At 48.9% G+C, this 25,438-nt stretch overlaps 1 protein-coding gene across 2 annotated transcripts in view; it reads right to left on the bottom strand.

The window, feature by feature from the left end:
• Nucleotides 1-1,226: 1,226 nt before the first annotated feature.
• The window catches only part of SIDT1 (SID1 transmembrane family member 1), a 39,910-nt gene continuing 15,698 nt past the window's right edge, over nucleotides 1,227-25,438 (bottom strand). The window contains exons 5-25 of one of the 2 annotated variants that reach the window (XM_030234126.2): nucleotides 23,266-23,367; nucleotides 22,440-22,523; nucleotides 22,216-22,309; nucleotides 20,943-21,014; nucleotides 20,487-20,580; nucleotides 19,332-19,375; nucleotides 15,488-15,559; nucleotides 13,627-13,775; nucleotides 12,942-13,015; nucleotides 12,349-12,415; nucleotides 11,639-11,712; nucleotides 10,951-11,074; nucleotides 9,853-9,970; nucleotides 9,340-9,449; nucleotides 7,632-7,740; nucleotides 6,430-6,506; nucleotides 5,275-5,321; nucleotides 4,401-4,506; nucleotides 3,988-4,098; nucleotides 3,124-3,237; nucleotides 1,227-2,723 (exon numbers count right to left, since the gene is read on the bottom strand). In XM_030234126.2, the coding sequence (XP_030089986.1) occupies nucleotides 2,661-2,723; nucleotides 3,124-3,237; nucleotides 3,988-4,098; nucleotides 4,401-4,506; nucleotides 5,275-5,321; nucleotides 6,430-6,506; nucleotides 7,632-7,740; nucleotides 9,340-9,449; nucleotides 9,853-9,970; nucleotides 10,951-11,074; nucleotides 11,639-11,712; nucleotides 12,349-12,415; nucleotides 12,942-13,015; nucleotides 13,627-13,775; nucleotides 15,488-15,559; nucleotides 19,332-19,375; nucleotides 20,487-20,580; nucleotides 20,943-21,014; nucleotides 22,216-22,309; nucleotides 22,440-22,523; nucleotides 23,266-23,367 (1,905 nt within the window). In that variant the 3' untranslated portion in view covers nucleotides 1,227-2,660. Of the gene's footprint in view, nucleotides 2,724-3,123; nucleotides 3,238-3,987; nucleotides 4,099-4,400; nucleotides 4,507-5,274; nucleotides 5,322-6,429; nucleotides 6,507-7,631; nucleotides 7,741-9,339; nucleotides 9,477-9,852; nucleotides 9,971-10,950; nucleotides 11,075-11,638; nucleotides 11,713-12,348; nucleotides 12,416-12,941; nucleotides 13,016-13,626; nucleotides 13,776-15,487; nucleotides 15,560-19,331; nucleotides 19,376-20,486; nucleotides 20,581-20,942; nucleotides 21,015-22,215; nucleotides 22,310-22,439; nucleotides 22,524-23,265; nucleotides 23,368-25,438 lie in introns of both variants that reach the window. The other variant, XM_030234125.2, reaches the window with a different exon arrangement.

Genomic DNA, 25,438 nt, shown 5'->3' with positions numbered 1-25,438 from the left:
GGTTGGATGAGTGTTTGAGCAACTTGTTCTAAGTGGGAGGTGTCCCTGCCCATGGCACCATTATTTCCCTTTCAGGAGTTGTGACAGCAGCTTATCCCAAGCATGGGCACAGCAGGGGGAAGCAGGGACTCCACTACCAGCCCATGGGCAGCAAAAAGGCCTCCTCACCTCCCAGCACAATTCCACAGTGCTGCTCTGCTTTTACCCCTACACATCTGTCTCCCTCTGTGAGCAGAGCAAGGTGAGGAAACGACAGCATCACTCCTGCAAATGAGGGAATGAGGTTCCCCATGTACCCAGCAAGCTGCTCTTCCTGCCCAAGGGCAGGGCCCAAGGACAGCAGCACCCAAGAAAAGCTGCATTTCTGGGGCAAGGGCTGCAGAGCCAAGCATGCCTGGGACAGCTGGGAGCACAGAGTGCCCAAGTGCCCAGCCAGGCCCCCCAGCAGCCACAGCCATGGAGGGGTCAGTGGCCACCAGGTGGGAGAGCTGAAGCACCAACAGAGCCCAGCAGGCAGGGCAAAGCTAGGAGGAAATTTTAAATGACACAGCAAGCTGGAAGCACAGAAACAGTAGGGAGACGATTGCAACCCTTCCTCCCATCTCTCAGGCTTGAGGTGCCTTTCCTTGTATTTAATTGAATTCTGTCATGATTTTCTGTTTGTTCTGTGCTGTTCCCCAGCCTCCCTCCCCTCCCTGTACCACCTTACCATTCCATGCTGTGCTCATCTCTGCTCAGCACAGCGAGCCCATATGTTGTTCTACCTCCTACGTCGAGCCTTCCAACTGCTGTTCAACAGTATTTTTCCCTCACATTTCACTTTAGAGAAGATAACCAGCTTCCTGTCTAGAAACAAATGCAAGCTTGAAACATGGTCTGAGACTACAGATTATGAAAACACAGGGAGAAGGTATATTTTATGAAAATGTGTCCCCAGAACTGGACAAATTTGGGGGCACAGAGTCCTCCTTCAGTCTGGCACAGCTACCCTGACACACTCCAGAGTAGCACAGCTCTGCTTGGGAAGATAAAGGCTGGCAGCCTCTTGTGTCATTCCTCCTCCAGCCTTCTCCTCACCCTGCCCAAGGGACTACATTGACAAACAAGAGTGTCTGTTCTTTACTCGGTGTAGCCTCACAAAGGCAATTTGGTTAAAAGTACAAGCAGGTCATCCACACCTATGCTCCAGAAACACCTGTGACAGTCTAAGGGTGACAGCAGCCATGTGACACCACTGGAACATCCATTTTATTGACCATCTCGACAAACTCCAACATAGGAAAAAATAAAAACCAGCTGGTGCAAAACTCCTCAAGGAGATAACAGACTCTTGGAGGAAAACATGACCAGAGTCACCTGCCTTAGTAAGCAGAAGTGGAATGAAACCTTTGCATCACTGGCTACATGCACATACACCAAAGTAAAAATGCTCAGGTAGAGAAGAATAAGGACAGCAGGCCTCTAAGAACACTTTTTAATTGCAAATTAGCAAAACAGGTCCCATTTTAGATGCAAGGCCTGAAATAATTAACACCTTATTCTTATTCTTGTTTTTTAAATAACCAAGAAACTGGAAAGAATGCAGAAGACATTAAAAAACTCATTTCCGATTTGAACAAGTTGGAGAAGAAAATTTGGTCCACATCTTCAGCTAAAAAGCTCAACACCAACTGCCCCAAAATCTCCTTCATCCTCCCAGGCCATAAGAGAACCTACTTTGCCAAGGTTGTCCAAGGCAAGCTCATGAGAGGAGAGAGCCTGAGGCTGCTGGCAAGGCTCCCTGTCCCACCTTGTCCCTTTGGCAAGGCAGCCAGCAGGAGCCGAGGGCTGCCTCAGCAGGCTGTGGCTTTGCCGCGCGCTCTCGCAGGGTCGCTCCAGGAGAGCACTTGTGGTGCCGTGACAGAGAGCAGAGCACTGCCAAGTGCCAGCAGGAGCTGCCAGAGGAGTGCGGCTGCTCAACAGGAGTGACAGAGAGGCTGCAAGAGAGCAAGGCAGGAGGCTCTGAGTCTGGCAGAGCCCTCACAGGCACCTCTAGTTCACCACCTCCTACCAGCACTGCAGCCTTGGTACCGTGGCTCCCACCAGCTACAGAAAGATTCTCCAACAAAAAGAGGGGAAAAAAACCACACTCCCCCCACTGCCGCCTCGGTTTGGAGTTCTTTTCTCCCTCGGCTGCTGCAGTACAGGAACCAAATGCTCCCCCTGTGCTGCTGAAGGGACGCCCTGAGGGCAGCAGACTGCGGGGTGCAGACCTTAGCTCCCCGTGCAGCAAGGCTGGCATGGCACTTCTCAAGCCTGCTCACCAGAGAGGAAGTGGAGCTCATCAGCAGCAGGGAGGAGGGGAAGCAAAGGTCTCTGAAATGCCTCCCTCCTGTTTCCTCCCCCCTCACTGGCCCCAGCACCCACTGCACCCACAGGGCTGTGCACGGGCCTCTGGATCAAGCCTGCCCCAGAGGATGTGGCAGGAAAGGAGTGACATCGTCTTCCCTCCTGGTCCCACCTCACTGCCACAGCACCCCTCCATGCCTGCTGGGGGATCCAGTTCCCTGCTCCCACTGGGCTGTTGGCCATGGAAGCAGGCTCATTCTGCACAGACACCAGTGGCCCAGTGCCTTTGGCTGAGCACTTTGGGACACCTCTGTGCCCCTGTCCCTGGGGACTCAGAACACTGGGATCTTGTCCCTGCGCACCGTATCCAGGTCATCGTCCAGGGTCAGCAGGACCTGAGGAGGAAAGTAAAAGCCAGATTCAAGTCTTGCTGTCCAGGGAGGTCTTCCTTTCAGATCTTCAGGCCTTGCCTTTATGGGAGGCATTCACAAATCCATGAGTCATTGGTCGCAGCAGCAGCACCTCAGCTTCCCCACAACAGCTGTGTGACCCACAGCCCCAGAGGGAATTTGAGGCCAGAAGGCTCTGGGAGAGAAATAAGATAAAGGAGAAAGCCTGATCCCACTGACAAGGAGCATCCCACTATGAAGGATGTCAGGAGGCAGAGCCAAGCAGAAGAGTTGGGACACCTCTGTGGAGTTCTGGAGCAGGCACAGCTCCATGTGGATAAAGGGGAGCAAGGTTAAAAGAGAGAGAGAGGCCATCCAGCAGAGTGGGAGGCTCAGCAGGACTCACCAGAAAGGAGAAGAACAAGGCAGCTGCAGAGAGAAAGTGCCAGACATCGTGGTCATCAAAGAATCCCAGCAGGATGCACGGCCGGTTCTTTTCCCGGGACTCTGCTGGAGTCTCCTAGGAGGGCAGGCAGAGGGTCAGGACCTGATATCCACCCCTACTGGGCCCTACTAGACCCTGCAGGGATCACTCTGTCTTAACCCTCCAAGCAGGATCCAGGAAAAGTTGCTGTGCTGGCCAGAAATGTGGCATAGGCAGGCCAGAAACAACACAATGTTTTACCTGGACCTCAAAATGGATCTGTGACCACAACCCACATGCAAGGGGAACCCTCTGGTCTCCACCTCTGAGGTCCTGCATAGCACAAGTTGCACAGCCTCCACCAGACCACCTGCAACAAGCCCCTCATTTCCATGGAGATGGATGTGACATCCTGTTAGAAGGCACCCAGTCAGGATTTAATGGCCTCCCAGGCCACCAAGAGCCCTAACAACCTAACAACCAAGCAGGTTGACCTGGTTGACTCCAGGTGGCCATCTGCTCCTGGAGGATGGAAGGATTAGGATTTTCCCAGTTAGGATTTTCCCAGTTTTCCTTCCAGATCCCCAGCTCCTCCTTTGTCCCCCAGGAAGGACCAGCCACCTCCAGATCACCTGGTTATAAACAACCTCTACACAGCTACAGTCATTTTTGGCCCAGCACAGCTTCCCATGCTCCCTTCACAAGTCTGCTACATAGTTAAACCCTTTCAGCTCCCCATGAGCAGCCCAAGACTCATCTCCAGATACATTTTTGTGCAAAACAAGCACCAGGCAGAAAATATGATGAGAAAGAGATGGACAGAAGAAGAGTAAAAGGGAAATTTACCTCCCAGCTGCTGAGGGTCTGGAAGAAGAAGTAGAGAGCAGCTGCCCACACCACTGCTGTGGCCACGATGCAGAACATGGGGATGGGCAGGAGCTTCTCAGAGCTGCGGAGCTGCAGACAGGGACACACCCTGAGCTCTTTCCAGGGCACAGAGCCATGCACAGGGCTCACACACCTGCCTGTACTACCTGCCTCTGGGAAGGGCTGCCCACCCCCCAAAGACACAGCCCAGCCACCCCTGAAATGGCTCCACACCATCCCTCCCCAACACCCTGCCCCAGCCAGCACCCCACAAAGGTCCCTCCACATCCCTCTGCAGCACCACAGGAACCCAAACTGCAGCCAGAAAAAAGGCCATCCCTTCCCCTTTGGAGCCAGGAGCCCCAGGGACAGCTACAGCTGCCTCTCATTACCTTCATGATGATGTAGAAGGCCAGATAGAGCAGCAGGTTACAGATGAAGATTCCCAGTATGTAGGAGGCAAAGTCTCTGGGCCGATACACCAGCCCAAAGATAGCACTGAGGGAGAGGACAGAAGGGAAATCAGGCAGCTTCCTTCACTGGGGACAGGGTACATTCCCAAAGTGACAGCCACAAACTGTTCTACCCCCGACCAGGACTGCAGGACACAGCACCAGTGCCAGAGCTTCCCAATTCCCTGGGGGAAATGCACTGTTTGCCTCTGCTCCCAGCCAAGGAAATGAAGCCATGGTCAGCCTCTGAAGCGACTGGAGACCCCAGAGGACAGGCAAGGGCCTTGGAAGCAATTCCAGCCTATGGCCAAACACATCTCCCTCTGTAGGATCTGGCCCTAGACCTGTCCATTTGGTAGAAGGCATGTCCCTGAGAAGCAGCCTCAGTGAAAAGCAAGAGCCTGGGGCAATGATTTTAGGTCTCATCCGAGAGCTGATCCCTCCCATGCAGTTACTGCTCAGCCAGGCTCTGTCACTGTGTCTGCCAGGTCTCCTGCACCTTGGCTGTGCCAGAGATCTCCCAGCTCTGTGGGAAGCACAACACAGCAGCCCAGTCCCTGCACAAGCTCCCTGAAACACGAGCCATGAGACACCCCCAGCTGAAATGCTCAGGGGATGCTCCATGTAGCTCTAGTGCTGCACTGCATCCCATGGATCTGCCAACCACCCTCAGAGCAGCCTGCCTGCCAAAACATGTCAAGATTATTGCACAGACACTGCTGCATCTCCCCATCACTCCAGGCCACCCATGTCCCTGTATCAAATCCTGCTGCCCACATGCACAAATACAAAGCACCAACACACCAGTACTTACAAGGACCAGTTCACCAGGTTCCCAACAATGAGCAGCACCATCCTGTCCTGGAGAAAAGACACTGATGATCATATAAAGGGAAAAACAGTATGCAAAAAGGCCTTTGCCTCAGAAATTCGGGAGAGCATTACGTGAGGATTTGGAGTCCAGTTTCTGCAAACACAGATGCACCTGGCTCTGTGGGAGCTTTTATCGGATGGAAACTGCTCTGACCCTCAAAAATTTTAAGAAAGTGTTGTAAGGACACTAAACATCTAGAAAAGGACAAGCTCAGCACTTAAGGGATCAGCCTCAGGAGGTTCTGTGAATCCTTTGACTGCTTCTACTGTTTTTCTAGCTAGATTCCTCCCTTCCATGCTTTACAAAAGAATTACTGCAGAGAGCAAGGATGTGCTTGAAAGAGGTGGCAGGGGAAGCTCTGGACAGCATCCTGCACATATTCAGGGAGCCTTTTTTTCCTTGCCGTCTCACCATTAACTGGGGAAGCACTGTAACAACAGCAGGCAGAAGGATTATATCTGTGGGGCATGTGCATTTATGCTTACAGCTGCTTTCATGATGCAGCTGTTTCAGGCTGGCCAGGCTTACTTCATGCCTGAGTGGACCAAGTTTGCTTATTCAGAGATGGGAGAATAAATAAAAAATTAAGAAGGCATATGGATAAAAACTCCATGTGGCTTCAAGCTCTAATTAGCACTCTTTGCTAAAGAGAAAGCAATCAGTGGGACACAAGGTAACAGCCACCTTTTCTTCACTTCACTACCTGCCCTGAGGTGCTGCAGAAATGGCAATTGCCTTTGCTTAAGCCACAGACCCAAAATAGCTGCAGCCTTCCCCAGAGAGGCTGCACTGCACAGAGCCTCATAGCTGTTCCTCTGAATGGATGCTCCCAGAGAGCAAGTGCAAAGGCACATCCTGCCACACCTGTATCACCTTTGCTCTGATGTTTTACTCACCAAGCCTGAGATCAGGGGAGGCCTGGAGGCTGGGCATAAACACTCCAGCAGAGCCCTACACTTACGCAACCATTTTGGGGGAAGGAGAACAAGGGGAGCAAGGACCATCACTTTTCCAATGAGCCCCACCTCTTTGCTCTGCTCACTGCCTGAAGAAGTGAGGAATTGCAGAGAGGTGCTGGGATGAGACGTCACCTACCATGTACATTGGTCGGCTGCACTGCTGGATACAGTCCGTGTACAGCACCATCACTGCTCGCCGAAATATGCCCATGTCTGTCAAAGGAAAGGATAGAAAGCCAGCACAGCCAGCACACTGAGCTCTAAAATGCATATGAGGAAGAAGCAGACACCCACCAGCTGACAACAGACAGCCCAAGGTGTCAGCAGATTCATGTCTTGCCCCTTGGAAGCAATCCGTGCTGAGCAGGAGAGCATCCACCACAGGATGTAGATGGCAGTTGGCCAGAACAACAGGTTACAACAAAAATAAATTTGAAATCCCCCTCTATACTAGCACTGTCCAGAAGTCACACAGGCCCTTCCTGTACATGTAAAGAGGCTGGCTTTGCAACCCCAACTCTGAAAGAGAGGTGTGGGGATGAAGGGAAAAACTCCTTCTATGGAATAAGCTGCCAAAGCAGGGAAGCAGTAGAAACAAATCCCACAGGCTTTATAGGGTCCTAGAGGGGCAGAGCCCACTCAAGACACTCCTGCTCTCAAAATCATTGCAGAAGCTTCACTGCAGAGCCATCAGTGGCACCGGGCATGGACAAACATGTGTGAATATACCTGTTCCCCTTTAGCCACAACACAGAGCTTGAAAAGGCTCCTGCACCAAGATCTGAGCTCTCCTGTGCTGGACCACTCCCCTCCTGCCAAGGAGAAGGACTGGCAGGGCTGCTGGCAAACTGGTTTCACTTCCCAAGAGCTGACCCCAGGTGGCACACGATCCTGTCTCCCCACACACATCCATGCAATCCCTGGCTGCTACAACTCAGCACAATCAGTCCAACAGGGAAAAAGGAAAGCTGTGGTTACCTGAGTCAGGGTCATCTGAGGCAGACAGGGGCAGAAGAGGAAGAAGAAATAGGTTTAAGCAGAGCACAAGAGCCAGGCTCCCCAGCAGACCCTCTCTCCCCCACCCCATGACAGGATGTAGCACAGCAGCAGGGAGAACTGCAGCTCCTCAGAGCCCAGCAATCCTGCACACAGAGCACACAGCTCCTGCTGATTCCCACTGGGAATCAGGAGCACAAGGACTTCAGAGGCCAGGAAAGCAGCAGATGGATGAGAGGACAGGGTAGCCCAGGAGAGGGGCCACAGGACTGTGCTGCACAGGCAGGTGAGGACAGGAGGCACCGCACACCCGGGAGGAGACGGCTCAGTCACAGCACTCACCGATCTTGAAGCGACCCATGTAGTAGATCTGGGTGCTGAGAGCCAGTGAGCCCAAAATGTGGATCAGTGAGAAAATAACCCAGAACCACATGTCATTTTTTCCAAACACCTGAAAGCAAAAACATTTTAAAAGTAAACTGAGCCCTCTTTCAGCAGGACAATGCTTTCCTGTGCTCTATCACGATGGGACATTAAACAACCTCACTGAACACAGAAAAAAAAAAAAAACCTAAATCTTCCAACCAGAAAACAGATCTATAAATTCAAAATGAAGTCCAGAGAAGCAAGATTAGCTCAGCATCCTGGAAAGGAGACCATTCTTTCTGAACGCCCCTTTAGACAAGACTGGATGGACAGCAGCTGGCCCAGGGAGCAGAAATACAAGGCCAAGCAAGCTCTCTCTGCTGAGCTGGGCAGCAGCTCTCTGGCCAGGAGGTGGATTTTTACAAAGGCAGACAGGGAACCAACCATACTTTAACAACTGTATTGAAGTAGACCAAAGAGGACAGAACTGCTCTGCAGGCAATTGCTCCTATGGTGCATTTTCATTTTATTTAAGGACTGGAAGTAACCTGCAAGCACAGGACAATGCTACATTAAAATCCTAATTTTTCATTCATACAATAAGAAGTCCAGAAACTCTGATCTGCCATCTGGCTGTGACCACTTCCCTACCCTGGGGCAAAGCACTTGCCTGAAATTTTCACTTTGTGTGGGCAGAGATAAAAACCCTCACACCAAAAAGCAAGAAGAAAAGCCACCTCTCCATGAACGGAACAAGGGAGACATGCTGCCTTCAAGCTCCACTGAACAGCTTCAAAGCACCCCACAAAAGACGACAGAGCAATCCATACTAAAGTCTCAGTGTTCTGAACCTTGTCAAGATCTACCACACCTATAAGGAGATTGTTGGGAAGTCCCAAGGTCACAGGTCACCAGCTCCTCCTGCATGCCTTATCCCACAGACAGTCTCTTATCCCACAGAGACCTCTGCAATATCTGGTAGTGAGGAGCTCACAGCCCATTGGGATCTAGCTGCTAGTTCAGAGCAAGAATTCCATGGATTTTGCCTGGTTACTGATGAATGAAAATGAGTCCTTCAAAAGAAGAGAAGCAGAGAATTCCAAGGAAAAGGGAGAAGCAGAAGTCTTGTAGCTTCTGCTCCAGTGCCCTTCCATAGGCAGGTACTCCAGGAATTTGCCTGGGAGCCTCCCACATATCACCCTAACTCTGGGCCTCTCCAGAGATAGGAAAATCAACTGCAGGAGCTGTGACAAACAACATGGAGTACTCCCAAGGGGAGAAATAGGCCCAAGCAACTTGGTATAAGATACCTGTCTTGGAAGCCCAGCCAGCCTCATCCCTCTTTTCTCAAATGTGAATCATGCCTGAGGAAGACCATCTGTGCACTTGGACATGAACACCTGAGTGCATGAATTTTTCCTCTTGAGAGGGATGGCATGCAGTGGGCAAAGCCCAACACAAGAGCCCACCAAGAGGAAAGTGTTCTGCTCTTCTCCCGCCTGAAAGCTCAGGGGAAGGAAGGAGGAAAGCCTTCCCAGCAGAACCGAGAATTCAAATGCTGACAGCTGCTTAACACACTCTTATCCTACTCTGCTGCTTTCCCCAGTCACTTTCACACCTCAGCCACGTTCCCAGCCATGCCACCTCCTTCCCAGAGAAGCAGTGGAATAAGAGGGAGCCCTACCACTCCAAGGACAGCCAGGGAGATCACCACAGCAAACGAGGCATAGGCGGAGTAGGCGCTGGCATTGATGTCTGGGTGCCGGGTCTGGTAGAGCTTGAGCATGCACAGTCCTGCAATCATGTACATGAAGGAGGTGTCTGTGGAGGGACAACAGAAACAGGGTGAACAGCTACTGCCAGTGGCCCAGAAAGCTGCTCCAAGGGCACACAAAGCATCAGGGATCTGTGCCTGCCAGCCTTGGGTGCGGCCCTGCTGCTGCACTACACTGTACAGCACCTTGTGCTTTGCCACCTTGCAGCAGCACATCTTCTGTGCTCTGGGGCAACAAAAACTAAAGGGGATCAGAAAATAAGTGCCCACAGGGCATCACAACCTCCTGACTGAGCTTTGAAACAGGCAGGCTCCAGGGAGACTTGAAAGGGTAGAGAGATGGGAAATTTCAGCAACTCAGCAAGAGACAGAACATGGCAAATCCTAGCTCCAGATCAAAAGGAGAAAGTAAACTCAGCTTACCAAACTGGAAATTGGAGTAATTAGGGCAGACGTGGTAACAGGCACTGAGCACCCCTTCCATCATCAGAGCAATCCCCATAGCATAGAAGAGACCAAAATGCTTTGGGATCCCATAGTCCTGGAAGAGAGCAGAGCTGCATAGTAAATGCCCTCAGTGTCCTAATGACAGGCAAGCTTCCATTCTCCATCACTTCATCCCTCCTAACTTCTACACAAGTCTTCCAGTCACCAGTGCAGCACAGTGTCCTAGGGGCAACCACAGGCTCTGGATTTAGATACATGGCACAGCCAGGTGAACCCACAGGCAGCAAACCTAAGCTAATCATGAAGATCTCAGATCAGAACCAACACCCTGGTACTGATATTGTGAAATCATGTGTCCTGTACCTCATGCCATGCTACATCCTGTCCAAAACAGAGAGGACTGACCAGAATTGCTCTCAGAAACTCTTGAGCAGAGCCCATCAGCCAATGTGAGAAGGCATTTCCATCACAATGTGGCCAAGATTTCTCGGGAAAAACACAAGCAGCAGACCCTTACAACTCCTACTGCCTTTACCTGATACCAAGCCCATGAGAAGAGAGCTGTTTGTCTCCAGAAACCACCAGCACCTCCGCCCACAGGGCTGAAGATATCTACATCTTCTCCCACAAGAGACTATAGAAGCTCTGGCTACAAGAATCTCTGCTTCAGAGACTGAGGCAGCCAAATTCCTCTGAGTTATCATAAGCAGCTCTTGTGTAAGACAAATGAAACTTCACTATAAAGAGAAGCATCTTGGGACACTCCTACTGTCCCAGTTCCCCCACAGCAAGAACTGCAGGAAAACCCAGAGCCATGGAAAACCTTCCTCTATTAATCTCCTTGTCTTCACAGGCCCAGGCTGGGTCACCAGCACAGCAGCATGGTCATACTGTAAGCAGTAAAGCACTGGGGTGTGCAGGAACACAAGCATCCCACCTAGATGCTTCTGCACAGGAGGAAAGAAAAGAGGAGGATTCAACCCTCCAGTGAGAAGTGGGAACCCATTGTGTATCACTCTGGTTTTTGAGTTCACTCCATGTTCCCTGCCTCCACTCAGCCCCAGTGCCCCCTACCAGGGTGTAGATATCCTTCATCTCCATGGCCCGACGGTGGAGGATGTCCCGGCGCAACACGATGAGGAGGAAGAGAAAGCCCAGCATCATGTGGCCCACGTTGCTGAGGATGTTGTTGAAGGCACTGCAGGAAAGAAGAAGGCTTAAGACAAAGGCAGCACAGCAGCAGGAAGCTGGGTTGTGATAAGCTGAATCCATTTTGCTGAATCCCTCCACCACCTTCCACCTCAGCAGCTGCTGAACTGCAATCTAACACTCCTGATGACAATTGAATTTGAATAGTTCACCTGTCCCAGTTAATTTAACACTTCTGAGAGACTCCCAACTCTGGGCTTTCTTTGCACTCACACATTCATTTAGAGAAATGCTACACTGGAAGGACTGATCTGAACTTCTTCGCAGAGCTGCTGCTCCTTGGATACAAATGTCCAACAGAGCACGGGAGCACCTCATGGCTGCACCAATGATTTGTAAGGGGCACCCAGGTGCCACAAGTTCTAGGGTGAGTGTGTCTCACTGTAACAGAGCAGGACTGCTGAGCACAACACAAAGATCAGAGTCCTAAAGTCCCAGTGGTCTTATCAACACTGCTACCGTGAGCCTGACAAGCATAAAATCCTGACCTGGGCACAGCACAAACACTCAGGAGGCAGGAGACAAATATGCAGGGAGGAAAGGGCTCACTCACCTCAGCACCCCAAGGGGATGAGCACACAGGAAGTTGTAGTAGCAGATGTCCTGATTGCCAGTCACATTCACCACCTGGACAGAGAGCAGGTGGGAGGCCTGCCATTAGCAAATCCTCCCTGCTCTGGGGGGTCTGCCCCATGCAAACACAGCACAAACACAAGGTGTACCAGGACACAGCCTAGCTCTAGCATCAGCACAGGGAGTACTAACATCTGCAAGCACAGCTTTTAGGGTGGGACAAGATGTTGTCAAGGGCCACAAATCTGATAACAGTCTTCAGAGGAAACATGGTGTGCTCTCAACCCTCCCTCTAATACACCTGCTTGCAGATATCTGCATAACAGCAGGATAGCAAAGGTTGGGAGAAGGCAGGAGAAATCACAGCAAACACTACTTGCTTTCAGCTGTCTCTTAGAGAGAAAATCAAATTCTTCCTGCCTCTAAAATGAAACAGGACCCAAATGAGACATCAGCTGATCAGGAAAACAGCAGCACTCCCACTTCCCAAGCAGAAATAGCAGAAGTGCAAGCCCAATGAGCCAAGCTCACTGTAACATCAACACAGTGCAGCGAGAGCAGCTAAGGTAAACTGCTCCTCACACAGAGAACTCCTGGGTGATCCCAGTTCCACTGTGACTGTCACCCTTGCCCAACACGATCACAGGGCAAGTCTGAAGCAAGAGGGGGCAGCCACGGAGCCAAACGCACCGTCTGGTAAGTGATGACCAGCTGGATGACCGGCAGGGCATAGAACACCGCGATGGTGATGATGTTCCTGCAGAGGGGAGACAGCAGCAGCACTTACACACACACCAAAACCAGGGGTGCACACCCAGAAGAAAGCCCCACAGTGCTTGTGGAGGAATGTGCACACCTCACTGCTCTGGGGTTACGATCTATCTCATTGTGAGTCCCTGAAGCAGAGGAGCACGTGTGCTCCTGCACACAGGAGGCAAACCAGAGGCAAATGCTAAGGGCACAGGAAAAACCAGGATGCTGGCCACAAGCTCATGAGTTAGAGTGCCAGCTTCTCTCCCTTCCCATTATGTTTCAGTGCACTGGTTGTTACCACGCTTAAAAGCAATGATGCAAAACAGAATCCATTGCCAGGATTATATGTGCACTGGTCCACAAATATCCTTACCTGAGGTATGTGGGATCTGCAGTTACTGATTGGAACAGGGTCAGAATGGGCAACAGGGTAGTTCAGAAGTGGTTCAGAAGAAAGGCATGAGGACAGAATCCACAACCAGAGACTCTGGGTCCAGAGTTTGGGTCTTACCAGTTTGCCTTCTCCTTACCAGAAATAGATCTTGTATTTTTTGCTGACAATCCTTCGGTCTTTCCTGGACAAATCTGACAGATAGAGGAACACCTAAAACATTATCGGGTGGGGAAAGAGGGAAGAAAACACAAAAGAACCAATGTAGATTACAGATGCCAGTAGGAGATCTTGACATATTTGCAGCTTGGTGGTATTTGAACTGGTTTTAAGCAGTGAACTCACTGTGTCACTTGATTCTATAGGGATGAGTTCTGCAAAATCCTCTGACCGTCAGGAATGGGTCCAACCACACAGAGCAGTGCAGGATGACAAAGGGAGGCAGTTTGAGAGCTGCTGGCTTAAAGCCCCTCTGTACATCCACTGTAGTCACACTACTTGTACTAAATAGCCTCCTACTGTTGCAGATTATTTTCTCCCTATCTTCACACCTCCTTGAACTTCCCTGGGCATTTTCCCCTTTCTCAATAGTCTAATACATTTTGATTTTCCATATTAAAGCACTCACTTCACCAGCACTCTTATCACAGTGGGAAAACTTCCAGTGACTGAAAAAACCTAAGAAGTCCACTCAGCTGTATTAGATGAAATCCACCCAGAAAGGGAACAGGATTTTTGAGATTCCACTGAAGTGACCAGTTCTGGTCATGGCCCAGAGGTGTCCCTGGCCCGGCACGAGGGCCAGGGGTGAGCACCAGCCGTACCTTAGTGCGGATGATGTTCTTGTCACTCTCAATTTCTGGCATGGTGTCGAAGTCGCTCTCCTCCTCCACGGAGCTGTCTGTGTCAGAGCCGGCCGGGGCCCTGCGCTCCGGGGAGGACAGCTGCCGTGCGCCGCTGGAGCTGGACTCGTCTGGGACACAGCGGGGAGAAGGAGACACACAGGGTAAGGGCTAAAGCCCTTGGTGCACAGCAAGAATCCACCTGTCCCTGATGCTTTGATACCTTGATAGGGTCGGTTCAGGGAAAAAGTTTTTTCGTGATTGTCACAAACATATTTTATGAAAAATCCTTTCGTTAGGATTTTTTCTCCTGAGAAGCTGAGAGGCCTCAGAAACGAAATGTAAAGAATAACTATCTGCTGCTGTGGAATGCAACAGGTGCATCTTTGATTGGTCTCATGTGGCTGTTTTTAATTAATGGCCAATCACAATCCAGCTGTCTCGGACTCTCCAGTCAGTCACAAGATTTTATTATCATTCCATTCCTTTCCTTTCCTTGCAAGCTTTCTGATGAAATCCTTTCTTCTATTCTTTTAGTATAGTTTTAACATATCATTAATATATTTTAATATAATATATATCATAAAATAATAAATCAGCCTTCTGAAACATGGAGTCAAGATTCTCGTCTCATCCCTCGTCCTGGGATCCCTGCAAACACCGTCACATTTGGTGACCCGGAGCAAAGAAAAATTCCACATTGGGTGAACCCCCAGTGAGGAACATCGCCACACATGATCCCAAACCTTCCAGAAGTTTTAGGTGCTCAGCTAAGAGCAGTATACAGGACCATTATCTTTCCCTCTTTGCAGCATTTTAGTTTTCACTCTGCTTTTATTCTATTACTTTTCATCTCTTAACATTTTCTACTCTCTACTAGCCCAGGCTCTGAAATTTGGAATTCTGAGACAAGACAAATACCTATAGAGATAGAAGCAGACTGTTAGGGGTCAAAACCACACTCACCTAGTTAACCTTCAGATTTTATGTAAGCTTTATATATATATATATATATATATATATAAGCTTTTCTAAAAATACTGTAGAACAAAAGACAAAGAAGGAAATCGATTTTTCAAAGCAGGCAGAGTACCAGCTTTATTCCCACTGCATCCCTGGTACTGGTCACATACAGGTTAGCAGGACCTGCCTGCACTTCCCACAGGCTGGGCAACTCCCAGCTCATTGCCCATATGGACATGGGCAGAACACAGGTTTCTTCTCATTTCCCAAATGTTTTTAAAAGATTTCTTTGGAAAAGAGGGAAGGAGGGGAAAAGTGGCCATTAAGCCCTCAGGAAAGTTTTTTCTCCTCTGCCTCCAGGGCATGATTCTCCTGTTGGCAGTATGACATTATTTCTTCCCTAGTGAAACCCCTGGGGTCAAGAAACTCCAACTGTGTCTTGCTTTATGGCACAGAACCCTTCAGCCTCCCAGGGACAAGTATGCTTTGGTTTAGAGGCAGGCTGTGAGCTAATAATAGGATCCTAAAAGCTTGCTTGAGAGGGACCTTTTTCAGTCACCAGTAAACGTCCTGCCTGAGGCAGCATTGTCACCCACAGCTCTCAGGTGACTGTAGCTTCCAATGAAATGTGTCTCTTAGGGCACCTCTTTCAGATTTGCCACCTTCATTATGTAGATGCTTTTCCCTAAAGTGCAACCTGAACCTCATTAACTGCAATTTGGTTGTTTGGGTTTTGTTTCGGGGTTTTTTTTAATAGCTGCGAGACACTCCTAAAGTAGCTTGCAGCTTTATTCTCCTCTGGTGTTAAATCACCCTAAAAGTGCATTCCTCCACCCCAGGGAGAAGCCTCCCTGCGCCCCAGTTCTGGAATGTACTGTACCTATAGCACCGTAGCTGCTTCCCTCAGGAGTGCTGGCTGAGATGGGGTGTGAAGAAGTCATCATTCCAGATCCTGCAATGAAACAGACCCAGGAGGGACAGTTAGCTTCATGTCAGGGCTTCAAAACATCTCTGAGGTGAACACAAACAGCCTGAAGAGCTGGAGGGGCTTGGGAAAAGGAACATTTCTCTAAACAGATGGCAGTCTCCCTCTAGAGCATACTGTGCAGAAGGGAAACCCTTGCTTTGCAGTGTGAAGGAAACCCATTCCCTTCAGCCTCCCGACACAGGGTGCCAGTGAGACTGGCAGCAGGAGACCCCTCCACTACCCTGTACAGATCACACTGTGGGGCTGCAAGACTTGGTAAATTTTAGAGCAAGTCTCATGATGTACTTAACAGCCTTCTGAATTTCTAATTCTTCTCTTTCCCCATCTCATGCAACTAACTATTCAAATCTCTTCAAACCCTGCTGCCTTCAGCTATCTCTGGCAGAGTCACAGACTTTGGCAGGACAGCTGCTACATAATTTTAACCAATCAAGGAGAAAGAAAAAAATGCTTTATGCAAAAAGTGGTAATGATCTTGTGCTGATGACAAGAAGGGCAAGCCTTTGAGGGCTAGGAACATCCTGCCTCCTGCCCACATATAGGAAGCAAGGAGGAGTGCTCTCCTGCCTCCACATTCCCTCTTTTTGCTTCCAATGGTGGAGCTCAGCAGCTGACCTACAAGGTAGGAAACAAAGCCAGCTGAAACCCTTCACTGAGAGGTCAGTCACAAAAGGGAGGGAAGCAAGGGCAGCAGGAACAGGACCATGCTTTCCAGTAGTGACAAGCAGTGAGAGACAGGTTAAGTTGCTTTAAAGCTTCACCCCTGCAACAATCTCATGTGGTCAGTCAGCAGCACAGCAATGCAGAACATGGCAGAGTATTTAAAGCCTTACTGCAGCCTGGCAATGGCCTGACTATCCAAGCTGCATCTCTGGTTTCCCAGTACCTGACTGGACTCAAACTGATAAGCACAGGCAGAGTTCTCTTTCCAACTGGAAATTCTGGGAGTTCTGTAACGCCTTGTGTAGGTTTTTATACCATTTTCATTAGCCACAAGCATAGAGAGATCTAAAACTTGTCCCTGACTGACCCCACGTCAGGGAAGCACCCATGCAGCAATGATATTTGGTATTTCAAGTCCCAGTTACTGCTTTTCTTTGGCATGTCTGCTGGGCTAAGACTTGGTCTCAAATTTTGGCTCCTTTACACTCCTGCCCCATCTCTCTATCAGAGAAAACAAACAGCTCAGAGGAGCATCAGAAGTGAGCACGGCATGGACTGAGCACCAGAGGGAGGGCTGGCTCTGGCACACTGCAGCCCCCAGGTGACAGCCCTTGAGCCCTGGGCTGAGACTGGCAGGATGTTGTAGGTTGAGGCATGAGCAAGATGCAGCTACTACTCATCACCTCCAATCCAATCTCCCTCTCTCATGGAAGCTTTTCCTGTTGCTTTTAAAGTCACTTGGAAATCCAGATCACTGGGAAGAGGGCAAAAGCATTTCCTTATGTTCACGGCAGCAAGGCACAAGCACAATTCCTAGGCCTGTGAGTCCTGTTCCACAAGGATACTCCCTCCTAATTTTAGACCAGGCTTTATTCTCTCAAATGACCTGTCAACCTCCTCTCCCAAGTTACCAAAGATTTAAATCTGGACAAAGCAGGCAAGCCAAGGAGAAAAGGCACTCTGCCCTGTCTCTAACAGCCACTTTGGACCCAGCTCACCCACTAATTTCTATCCCACTTCCCACTGTGAGAGTGAGTCAGCAAAGTAAATGTACCACACTAGGCGTGGCTCCTCCAGCTATTGCCTCCACCAGATAGTGAGGAAGGGAAGGTGTGCCATGGGATTAAAACCACAGAAGCCAGACATAAGATGGATAACAAGAGCAAGGAGGCACATGGAGTGGCAGGACATTCCAAGACCAATGGCAAAGACACATTGCTGACCACTTCCATCCAGTTCCTTGGTGGGGAAAAGGAATAGGGCGTAATGAAGAAGGCAAGATCCAGGGGTACTTGGGAGAGAAAGAAATTCCAAAGGGTGGGAAGGGGATTAAAAAAGCCAAACAGAGAAAGCCAGTGTGTCCACTAATCTGGAAAACAGGGAAGCTGCTAATTACCATTTTATAAGCATCAGTCAGACACACCCTGAAGAGACAATAGATGAAGGAACAGCGTGTGGGTAGGACATGACCCCTCCCCAGTGCCAGGTATGTGAAAGTGGCAATGGATTACAAGGGAGAGGACAGGACACAGAAGCAGGAGGTTCCTCTGGGAGGAAAGCTGTAAACTATGAAGGAACTGTGCTCCTCTCTCCCTCCAAAGGGATGCTGTTCAGCAGTCCTCCCTGCTCAGCAACCCAGTTCTCCACTCTCCAGGTCCATACCAAGTCCAGCATCTGTGCCCTGCATTTTTTTGGGAACTTTCCAAACACCAGAATTTAACTTCCACCTTTCAGCAGGGCAGTTTGGCTTCAGCACATTAAACCTCAGCTGCAGCATCAGCAGCACTCCCTGGGACTTCTGGTCTCACCCGGCTGAGACTGTGCCTCCTTGTCTTAGACAGTGATTCCTTGTCAGCACCCTGGAGCTCTTCTACAGCCTTGGACAGGTCCCTTCAGCTTACTCAAACTCCCCAACACACAGGCCCTTCCCATTGCTCCAGTGCCCTAAGACCTGCTCTTGTTTTACAGCAGGATCCATCCCAAATGATATAAAATTAGATTATATTTATGGATACTTTTACAGTTCCCTGTACATGCTCTGAAAAAAACCCTTTCACATGTATTCCAAATACAGGAACACATGTGGATCTTTTAGTGGCTGAGAAAACAAAGTCTAAGAATTCAAATGTCCCCAGGTCCTCAGCAAAAATATTTAGCCAATTAATGCCAGTCAGAGTGAAGTTCCACTGCTGATCCATTAAACACAGCTCCGTTACACTACCAAACTTATCTGATAGGATGCAGCAGACCGGAGAGACTGAAAATGCTCACATCAAAAAAGGAATAACATCAAGAACCTCTCAATGCTGCCAAGACTGAGTCCTCCCTTCCTCCAGGAGAGAGGTACAAATGACCTCAGCACCAATGCTCTGAACTACTTTGCAGGCACTAAATATTTAATAAGAATGAAAAGACTCCCACGCCTCACCAGAAAGCAAGAACTCCCAGTGCCCCCCATCCACATGACAAAATCTTCCATCTTTCACTGGCAGCTTCTTAGATGCAGCTGGTTTTATAAGGCAGAAGGCTGCAGCTTGTGGAAATGTGGGTGCAGCACAAAGTAAACTGAATCCAATGCCAACACAAATATCACAAACACCACTATCCAATTCTGTTAGTCATTCATTCACCTGGCTGTCTGCAATGTCCAGTGAAAAGCAATTTAACATTTAGATTCAATTAAAAGACCCCATGCTTAAACCAGGCAGAGGAATTCTTAAAGTGTAAGAGCAGACATTCTCAAAAGTGCCTTGTCTAAAAATTTGCAGACCTGGCATCAGGAACATTTGCCTGTATCCAGCTCCAGGCAAGGCCTGGCCTTCCTCCACCCCTTTAAAAGGCAGCTCCTAGGGGCAGGAGTCAGAACCAGGCTCAGGACAGCTGGCTTCAAAGGTCCACTCTTGTGAGGGCAGAGAGGAAGCTCTGACATCTTTCCTCAGCACCAGAGACTGTCTGAACTACCAGGGAAGATAGCTCCAGGACAGAAGGTACTTGACTGACAGCCTGTCCTGTGCCTGGCCTGGGGCCTGTGCTGTTCACTCAAAGCTGTCACACGACAGAGAAGAGACCTTACCATGCTCAGGGCTCAATCTCCCAGCTGAAGCCTTCCTCTGAACCCTGCAAAGCAACAGACAGCACTCATGAGACAGCCAAGAAGTCTCATCACCTGCCAGCCATGGCAGGATTATCTAGGACACCAACAGGTAAATATGGTGCAACTTCTAAAAAAACAAATAAAACCAACAAAAATAAGCACAGAAGAAACCAACACACATAACAACAAAAAAGAAAAATACTGTTTGGACTAGACACAACTCAGACATGACTGCTTGCTGTCCACCCCTCTAACTTCCAAAGCAGCAGAGGGCTTTTTCACCCCCTCAGCTATCCACCAGAGGTAGGACAACCATTTCCATGACTTATCCTGTCCTACACTGCTCAGTATATTGGGAGAGACCTCCACACCATCTTTCCAAACCCATCTTCCCTGCTCAGGGGAACAAGCACATACGAATGTCCTGAAGTGGCAGCAGGATTTAGAGGCACTCACTAGCACGATGCTTAAGAAGCCCCTATCACCCCTGTCAATGCAGATGTCAAGCAGAAAGATGGTAAAACAAACAAACAAACAAACAAAAACCCCTATTCCCACATATTCCCACAACACAGAAAAATAGCAGCAAATAAGAGCAAACACTTAAGTAATTTCATTGAATTGTTCCAATGAAATGTATTTTCATTGATGTGTCTTCAAGTTAAGCCATGCCCATGCAGATATTCTTCCCAACACAAGCCCAGACACCAAAGTCTGGGGGAGGGGGAGCAGGTCAGGAAGGGAACCAGCATTCTTGGGACTCCAAGGCCCAGTTTGTGTCACTGCCACTTACTGCAATTCTCAGTCCAGCATGCTCTCACACTCCATATCCCAGACTGGTCCCTTCACAATTCCCACCTGCTGCCCAGCGTCCTTAAATAAGAGAGCACCAGGTTGGGGCATTTCAAGACTGGGAGGGCAGACCCTTAGATTTTCATCCTTCCCATGTCCCCATAGCAGAGGAAGAAGTATTTTCTGGCTGATGGTCAGTAGGAGCCCACTGAACAGTCATGGACTCCTTCAGCTGATCTGCTTAGATGCTTGCCACCCTACTCATCCCAAATTTTCTGTAGGGTGTGGTGTCCCTGATGACAACAAACAGAAAGGCTGTTCTTTTATAACCCCTTGACTCACCTAATGTAGTGCACAAAAGCAACAACCACTGAGCCCAGGTAAAAGGAGAGGAAACTCAGGAAGCTGAAGAACATGGCCTGGACATAAACAGACTCTGAGGAAAGAGAAGGGATCAGTCAGCTCACAGAGCAGGAACAGCACCTCTCAGGGTTAGCAGTACCACCTTGTAAAAATGTCCAGCCCCAAAAAGCCCTTCCAAACCCATTTGCTTTCTTCAAAAGGAACTGAAAGAACCTGTTCAGCACCATCTCCCCCCATTTCTTCACCCCCAGTGCCAGCTGGTGGGCCACACAGCCCTTCCTGGAAGGGAGCAGGCTCCAAGTGGATTTGCCTCCTTTGCTGGTGCTGTCTGCACCATTCCTTCAGAGGCTGCTGGCCCAGTCATACCACCCTTGTATTCAGAAGTGCCAAGTTCCCCTGTAAAAAAGTTGCATTGCTCTACCCAAAGACACTGACTTTTAATGGAGGGCACAATTGTCACTTGAAGGTTCTTTGTCCTCTGCAGGTTCCAGGTTCGGTTGACATTCCCTGTGAGGTGCAGTGTACAGAAAATATAAAAACAATCAACATTAATGATTTCTGGGACTGATCTTGGTTCTCTGAACTTGCAAAACCAACAGGGTCTGGCTTTTCACTACAATGTGGGGTGGTTTTGCTTTAAAATGTTTTCTGATCTATCAATAAACAGCCTTTCCCAAATGTTTCCCCCCTCCTCCCTATTCACAAACTTTTTTTTCAGACTAGAAATCCCTCCTTTGAGCCTTCCATATATTGCTTAAGTCAGGATGTCTGAATCCCAAAGGCATCTCAACTCCTATTCATTTAATCCCCAAAGGAGAGGTTCTCTCATTTTTGCCTTTGGACAAATCTCTGTGAGTAAAACACTTCTGTGCAGGATGCTACTCCAGAAACTCGCTCTGCTTCTGCAGGGCTCCGCACATCTGGCCAGTAGAGCTCTGCTGACAGCATTAGGATGAGAGAATGACACTCCAAAGGGCACAGTCCTTTTTTTTTTTGTGGGAAAATTGGAGCAGAAAGGTGGCAGGGGAGTAGTAAAAAGCTGTTGAGGGAGTCAATATATCTGCTGGTTGCAGTCTTGCTTCTTCTACAGGGAGGAAGCTTTGAGGCTTTGAGAATAGGAATGGTCCCACTTCAGTTACAGCCACTACATGAGTGGTGGAGACTTTGCTTTTACCACTGCCCAGCAAGTGGACACAGCGTTTTCTGATTGGAAAAGACACTAGAACGAGTCTTTTGTAAAATTCTTCTCCCAGAATTACCAATTTTTCCTGCTCCCCCAAGTTCAGAGCTGTCACAAATCCCAAGATAGCAGTTGGAGAAGATGCTCTCTGCAGGAACTGGGACTCCATGGAGCCAGGAGGATAATACAGCAGCAGGGAGCAGAGGTGAGAACCAAACAAAAGGCTGTAAGCAGCATTGCCTGGATGACTCCAGTGTCTCCCAGGTGCTGCTGAAGCCCCAGTGGTGCTGCTGAAAAGCACATAACCCCAGCATGCCAGGCACTGTACTAGCCAGCCACCTCCTGCATTTATCGAGACTTTCAACCCTCCCAACAATATCAAATTGATACTACACTCCTCCTCACAACTACCTGGATAAGACAGACCTACATAATCACCCATTGGCATCCCGCTGGAAGGTCCCAAAAGACACCCACTGCTCCATCACTCAGATGCAGCAATCAAATCCACCTCCCAGAACAACTCACCATGAATTGAAGAAGGCACAGAACCCCCACAGGCATAATCCTCTGGCTTGATGACGAACACAACGAAGAACTGCTCACCTGGGAAATCTTTTCTCTGCACAGAAGGATGCAAGAAGACAGAAAATCCATGAGACACAAAGCCTCTCCCCTCCAACAGGCCAGAGATCAGGTTTTAATTGCTACACAGGCAGCAGAAAACACTGGGACACAAACCAGCATCTCACCTGCACTGTTATGGCCGCCTGCTTTGTCATAGACTGATAAACTCCATTGAACTCCACGTTATGGTCCAGGTCATACACTGGGCACTAAAACAGACAGCTAAGGGTTAAACCAGGGACAACATCCAAACTATTTCCAAAGGAAACCGGCTGGAAAACAGCACAGAACAGCAAAAAAAGGCACCAGTTGGGGTATCCAAGGGAATAGAACATCTTACATCTCTGTCTGCTCCTATACTGCAGCCCCCTGCATTATTCAGTGAGGTGGGAAAAGAGAGTAAGTGTGGGGCTATTTCCCAGCTGCAAGCAACAGCCAACCCCCATGACAGGGAACACCCTGGGAAAGGGGATGAAATATACAGAAAGGAGCAAAACTCAAGGAAGAAAGACATTGTGTGTCTGAAAATCAGAAGTCCCTCCAAGTCCCTCCCTGTCTTGAGCCAGGGGAGAGTCAAGGGAACAGCACTGTTCCCTCCCTGAGCCACCAACATTCCACCCAACACCCTCCATGGGAGACAGACCCATATCTCAGAGCAGCAGGGAACCTCACAAGGGAGACAAAGTCCCTCTGTGGAATGTGTTCCTATGGATAGGCTAGAAAGGAACAGCTTGTTCACCTATTTACAACAAAAGTCTCAGTATGAGCTGCTTGAACTCAGCATCTCTCTCTTGGCCTCTTTCCCACAGAATTTTCATTCCTCTTTCAGGGGCTCCCTCCACCACCAGGGCAAAGCCCTGCCTTGGGCTTTTCCCTCTGCAGGGCCCAGCCCCCTCACAGCTGGAGACAGCTCCAGCAGGCAGCTCCTTACCCTTCTCTGCTCAGACTTACCACAATATCCTGCACAGAGACAACTGAGCACGGGTAGGCTGCATCAGACACCACATTAATAATGACTGAATCAACATCCTGAGGAAATTTGTACAGAAAGTACTGTGGAGAAAGCAGAGTACAAGAAACATGACCCAGAAATCACCCTTGGCAGGATCTTCAACACCTTCCTAAGCTACCTGCACAGCCCAAGATGGGCTCTGGGGTTGGATGTGGATGGCTTTCATAAAAAATCAGATTTCAAATATTAGGACCTTACACTACAGAAGAGCAGATTAAATATATACAGGCAACTGTCCCCCTTGCACAGTATGCTATTAGACACAAACATCTTCAATGTGCAAAAGACAGCATTGATCCCTTCACCTTTTTCCCACCTGATGAAGCTAAAGTGACCTAATTTTACACCCCATTCCATTTTACATTGATATGAGCAATTTCCAGATGTTTCCATACTGCTGGCTGTATTTTTATATATGGAAAACATCATGGGCTTTCTCAAATGGGTTGCCTCAAAGAGAGACCATGAACAGTATTAGGTCAAATGGCTGAAACTGTGTCAAGAGTTTCATAAATAAATTATTGATATTAGTTGAGGGATTTGGGGGTTGTTTGTTGCTTTGATGGCAAAGCATAATGGGGGTTTCTCTTTGCACTTCAGCTTTGAAAATAATTCAGCTGTAACTCTGAAAAAAATTTGAGACACTAATATCTGGCAATATTCCTGGGGGAAGGAATGGCATCTCCTTCACTGTCCAGTAAAAATTTGATGCATTACCTCAGCCAGCTGCTGGAGGAGTGGGGCTCCTGTGCCTGCCCCAGCAGGATGCTTTTTGCAGGGGCTCCCATCATCCCACTTGGAGGCCAGACCCTGAGAGCTCAGGCTCTCAGCCACAGCTACCACGAGGGGCTGATGGGCACGTCACACCCCTCAGAGGGACACAAGGCTGAGGAGTGCCACCTGCCACCTTCCTCCCTTCCATACAGGCACCAGGCAGCCACTGCTGCCATGCTGGGAGCTACCACCACCCCTGCTCCAAAATCATCACCTGAGACTTTCCCAACTGTAGAGCTCCCTTTCTGGTACATCAACTTTAGTGCTGAGCAAGCACTAAAGCACACCAGCTCTTTCCTGCTTCTCTTCCCCCATGCCAACCCCCAGGAATTACAGCCCCAAAGTGGGAGGGCAGGGACAAACAGGAAATCACCCAAGCCTTTTCCAAGTTGTCCATTTCTACTAAAGCATTTATTCCCAGCACCCCTGCCCAAGCAGAGTCCCTTCCCTGCTGAAGGAGTGCTGGCTCCAACCACAAGTCCCTACAAAGTGCAAACTCACCAAGCCAGTTTCCTTAGCAGAGCAAGTTTTGTCTGCACCAAGCAAGGACATGGGCAGACTGAGCTCCTTGGTTTCCCAGGGGCACTTTTTCCCCTTGGAAAGTTTTAAGGGCATGAGGATCACCTTTTAGTCCAAGAGGACACTTCTATAATTTCCTCTAAGCCATGCTTGCACCAAGGTACAGAATTAACACAAGGGCATGGAGGCTGGCAGTTCTCTGCTGCACACACTGCAAGTGTTAAATGCACGTCCAGCCAACACTCCTCACCTATACAAGCATATCCAATTTCTGCTTCTGCCCTCAGGCACAAGCTGGGCTCCAGACAACATCTCCTTCAGTTGTTACTTTTCTTTTACAGCACCCATCTAGGTTTTAAATCATCTTTTTTTCCTACCCCCTAAAGACTGCTTAATACTTTGATTAACAAAAACTTCAGCATTATACCAATTAAGAAGCAGTCTTCTACTCCATACACCTGGTCATTAATTAAAAGTCATAAATCTCATATTATTAATTGTGACAAAAAAATCAGACCACAGACACAAAGTTAATTTCATATCCTAAACATTCTGTATTCAAATCACAAAATCCTAAGTAATGAGTGCTTACAAAGAGTCACCATCATTCCCTATGCTTCTACAGTATAAAACACTGCATGAATCTGCAAACCAGATTAAGACATTTGTCAGCAAAAAGGATTAGCTGGGATGCCCGGTAATACAAAAACTAACATTAAATGGTGTTATTAACAGTGAAAGCAACAACAAAAACAGAGTCCCAGAAGCCTGGGTAAATCACACACCCTCCTAGCTCTACAAGTTTCTGTATCTCTACAG

Source organism: Serinus canaria, chromosome 1 (genome assembly GCF_022539315.1).
Source record: "Serinus canaria isolate serCan28SL12 chromosome 1, serCan2020, whole genome shotgun sequence".
Lineage (NCBI taxonomy): Eukaryota > Metazoa > Chordata > Aves > Passeriformes > Fringillidae > Serinus > Serinus canaria.
Note: the sequence above shows the minus strand (reverse complement) of the source record. Positions and strands in the feature narration are given on the sequence as shown.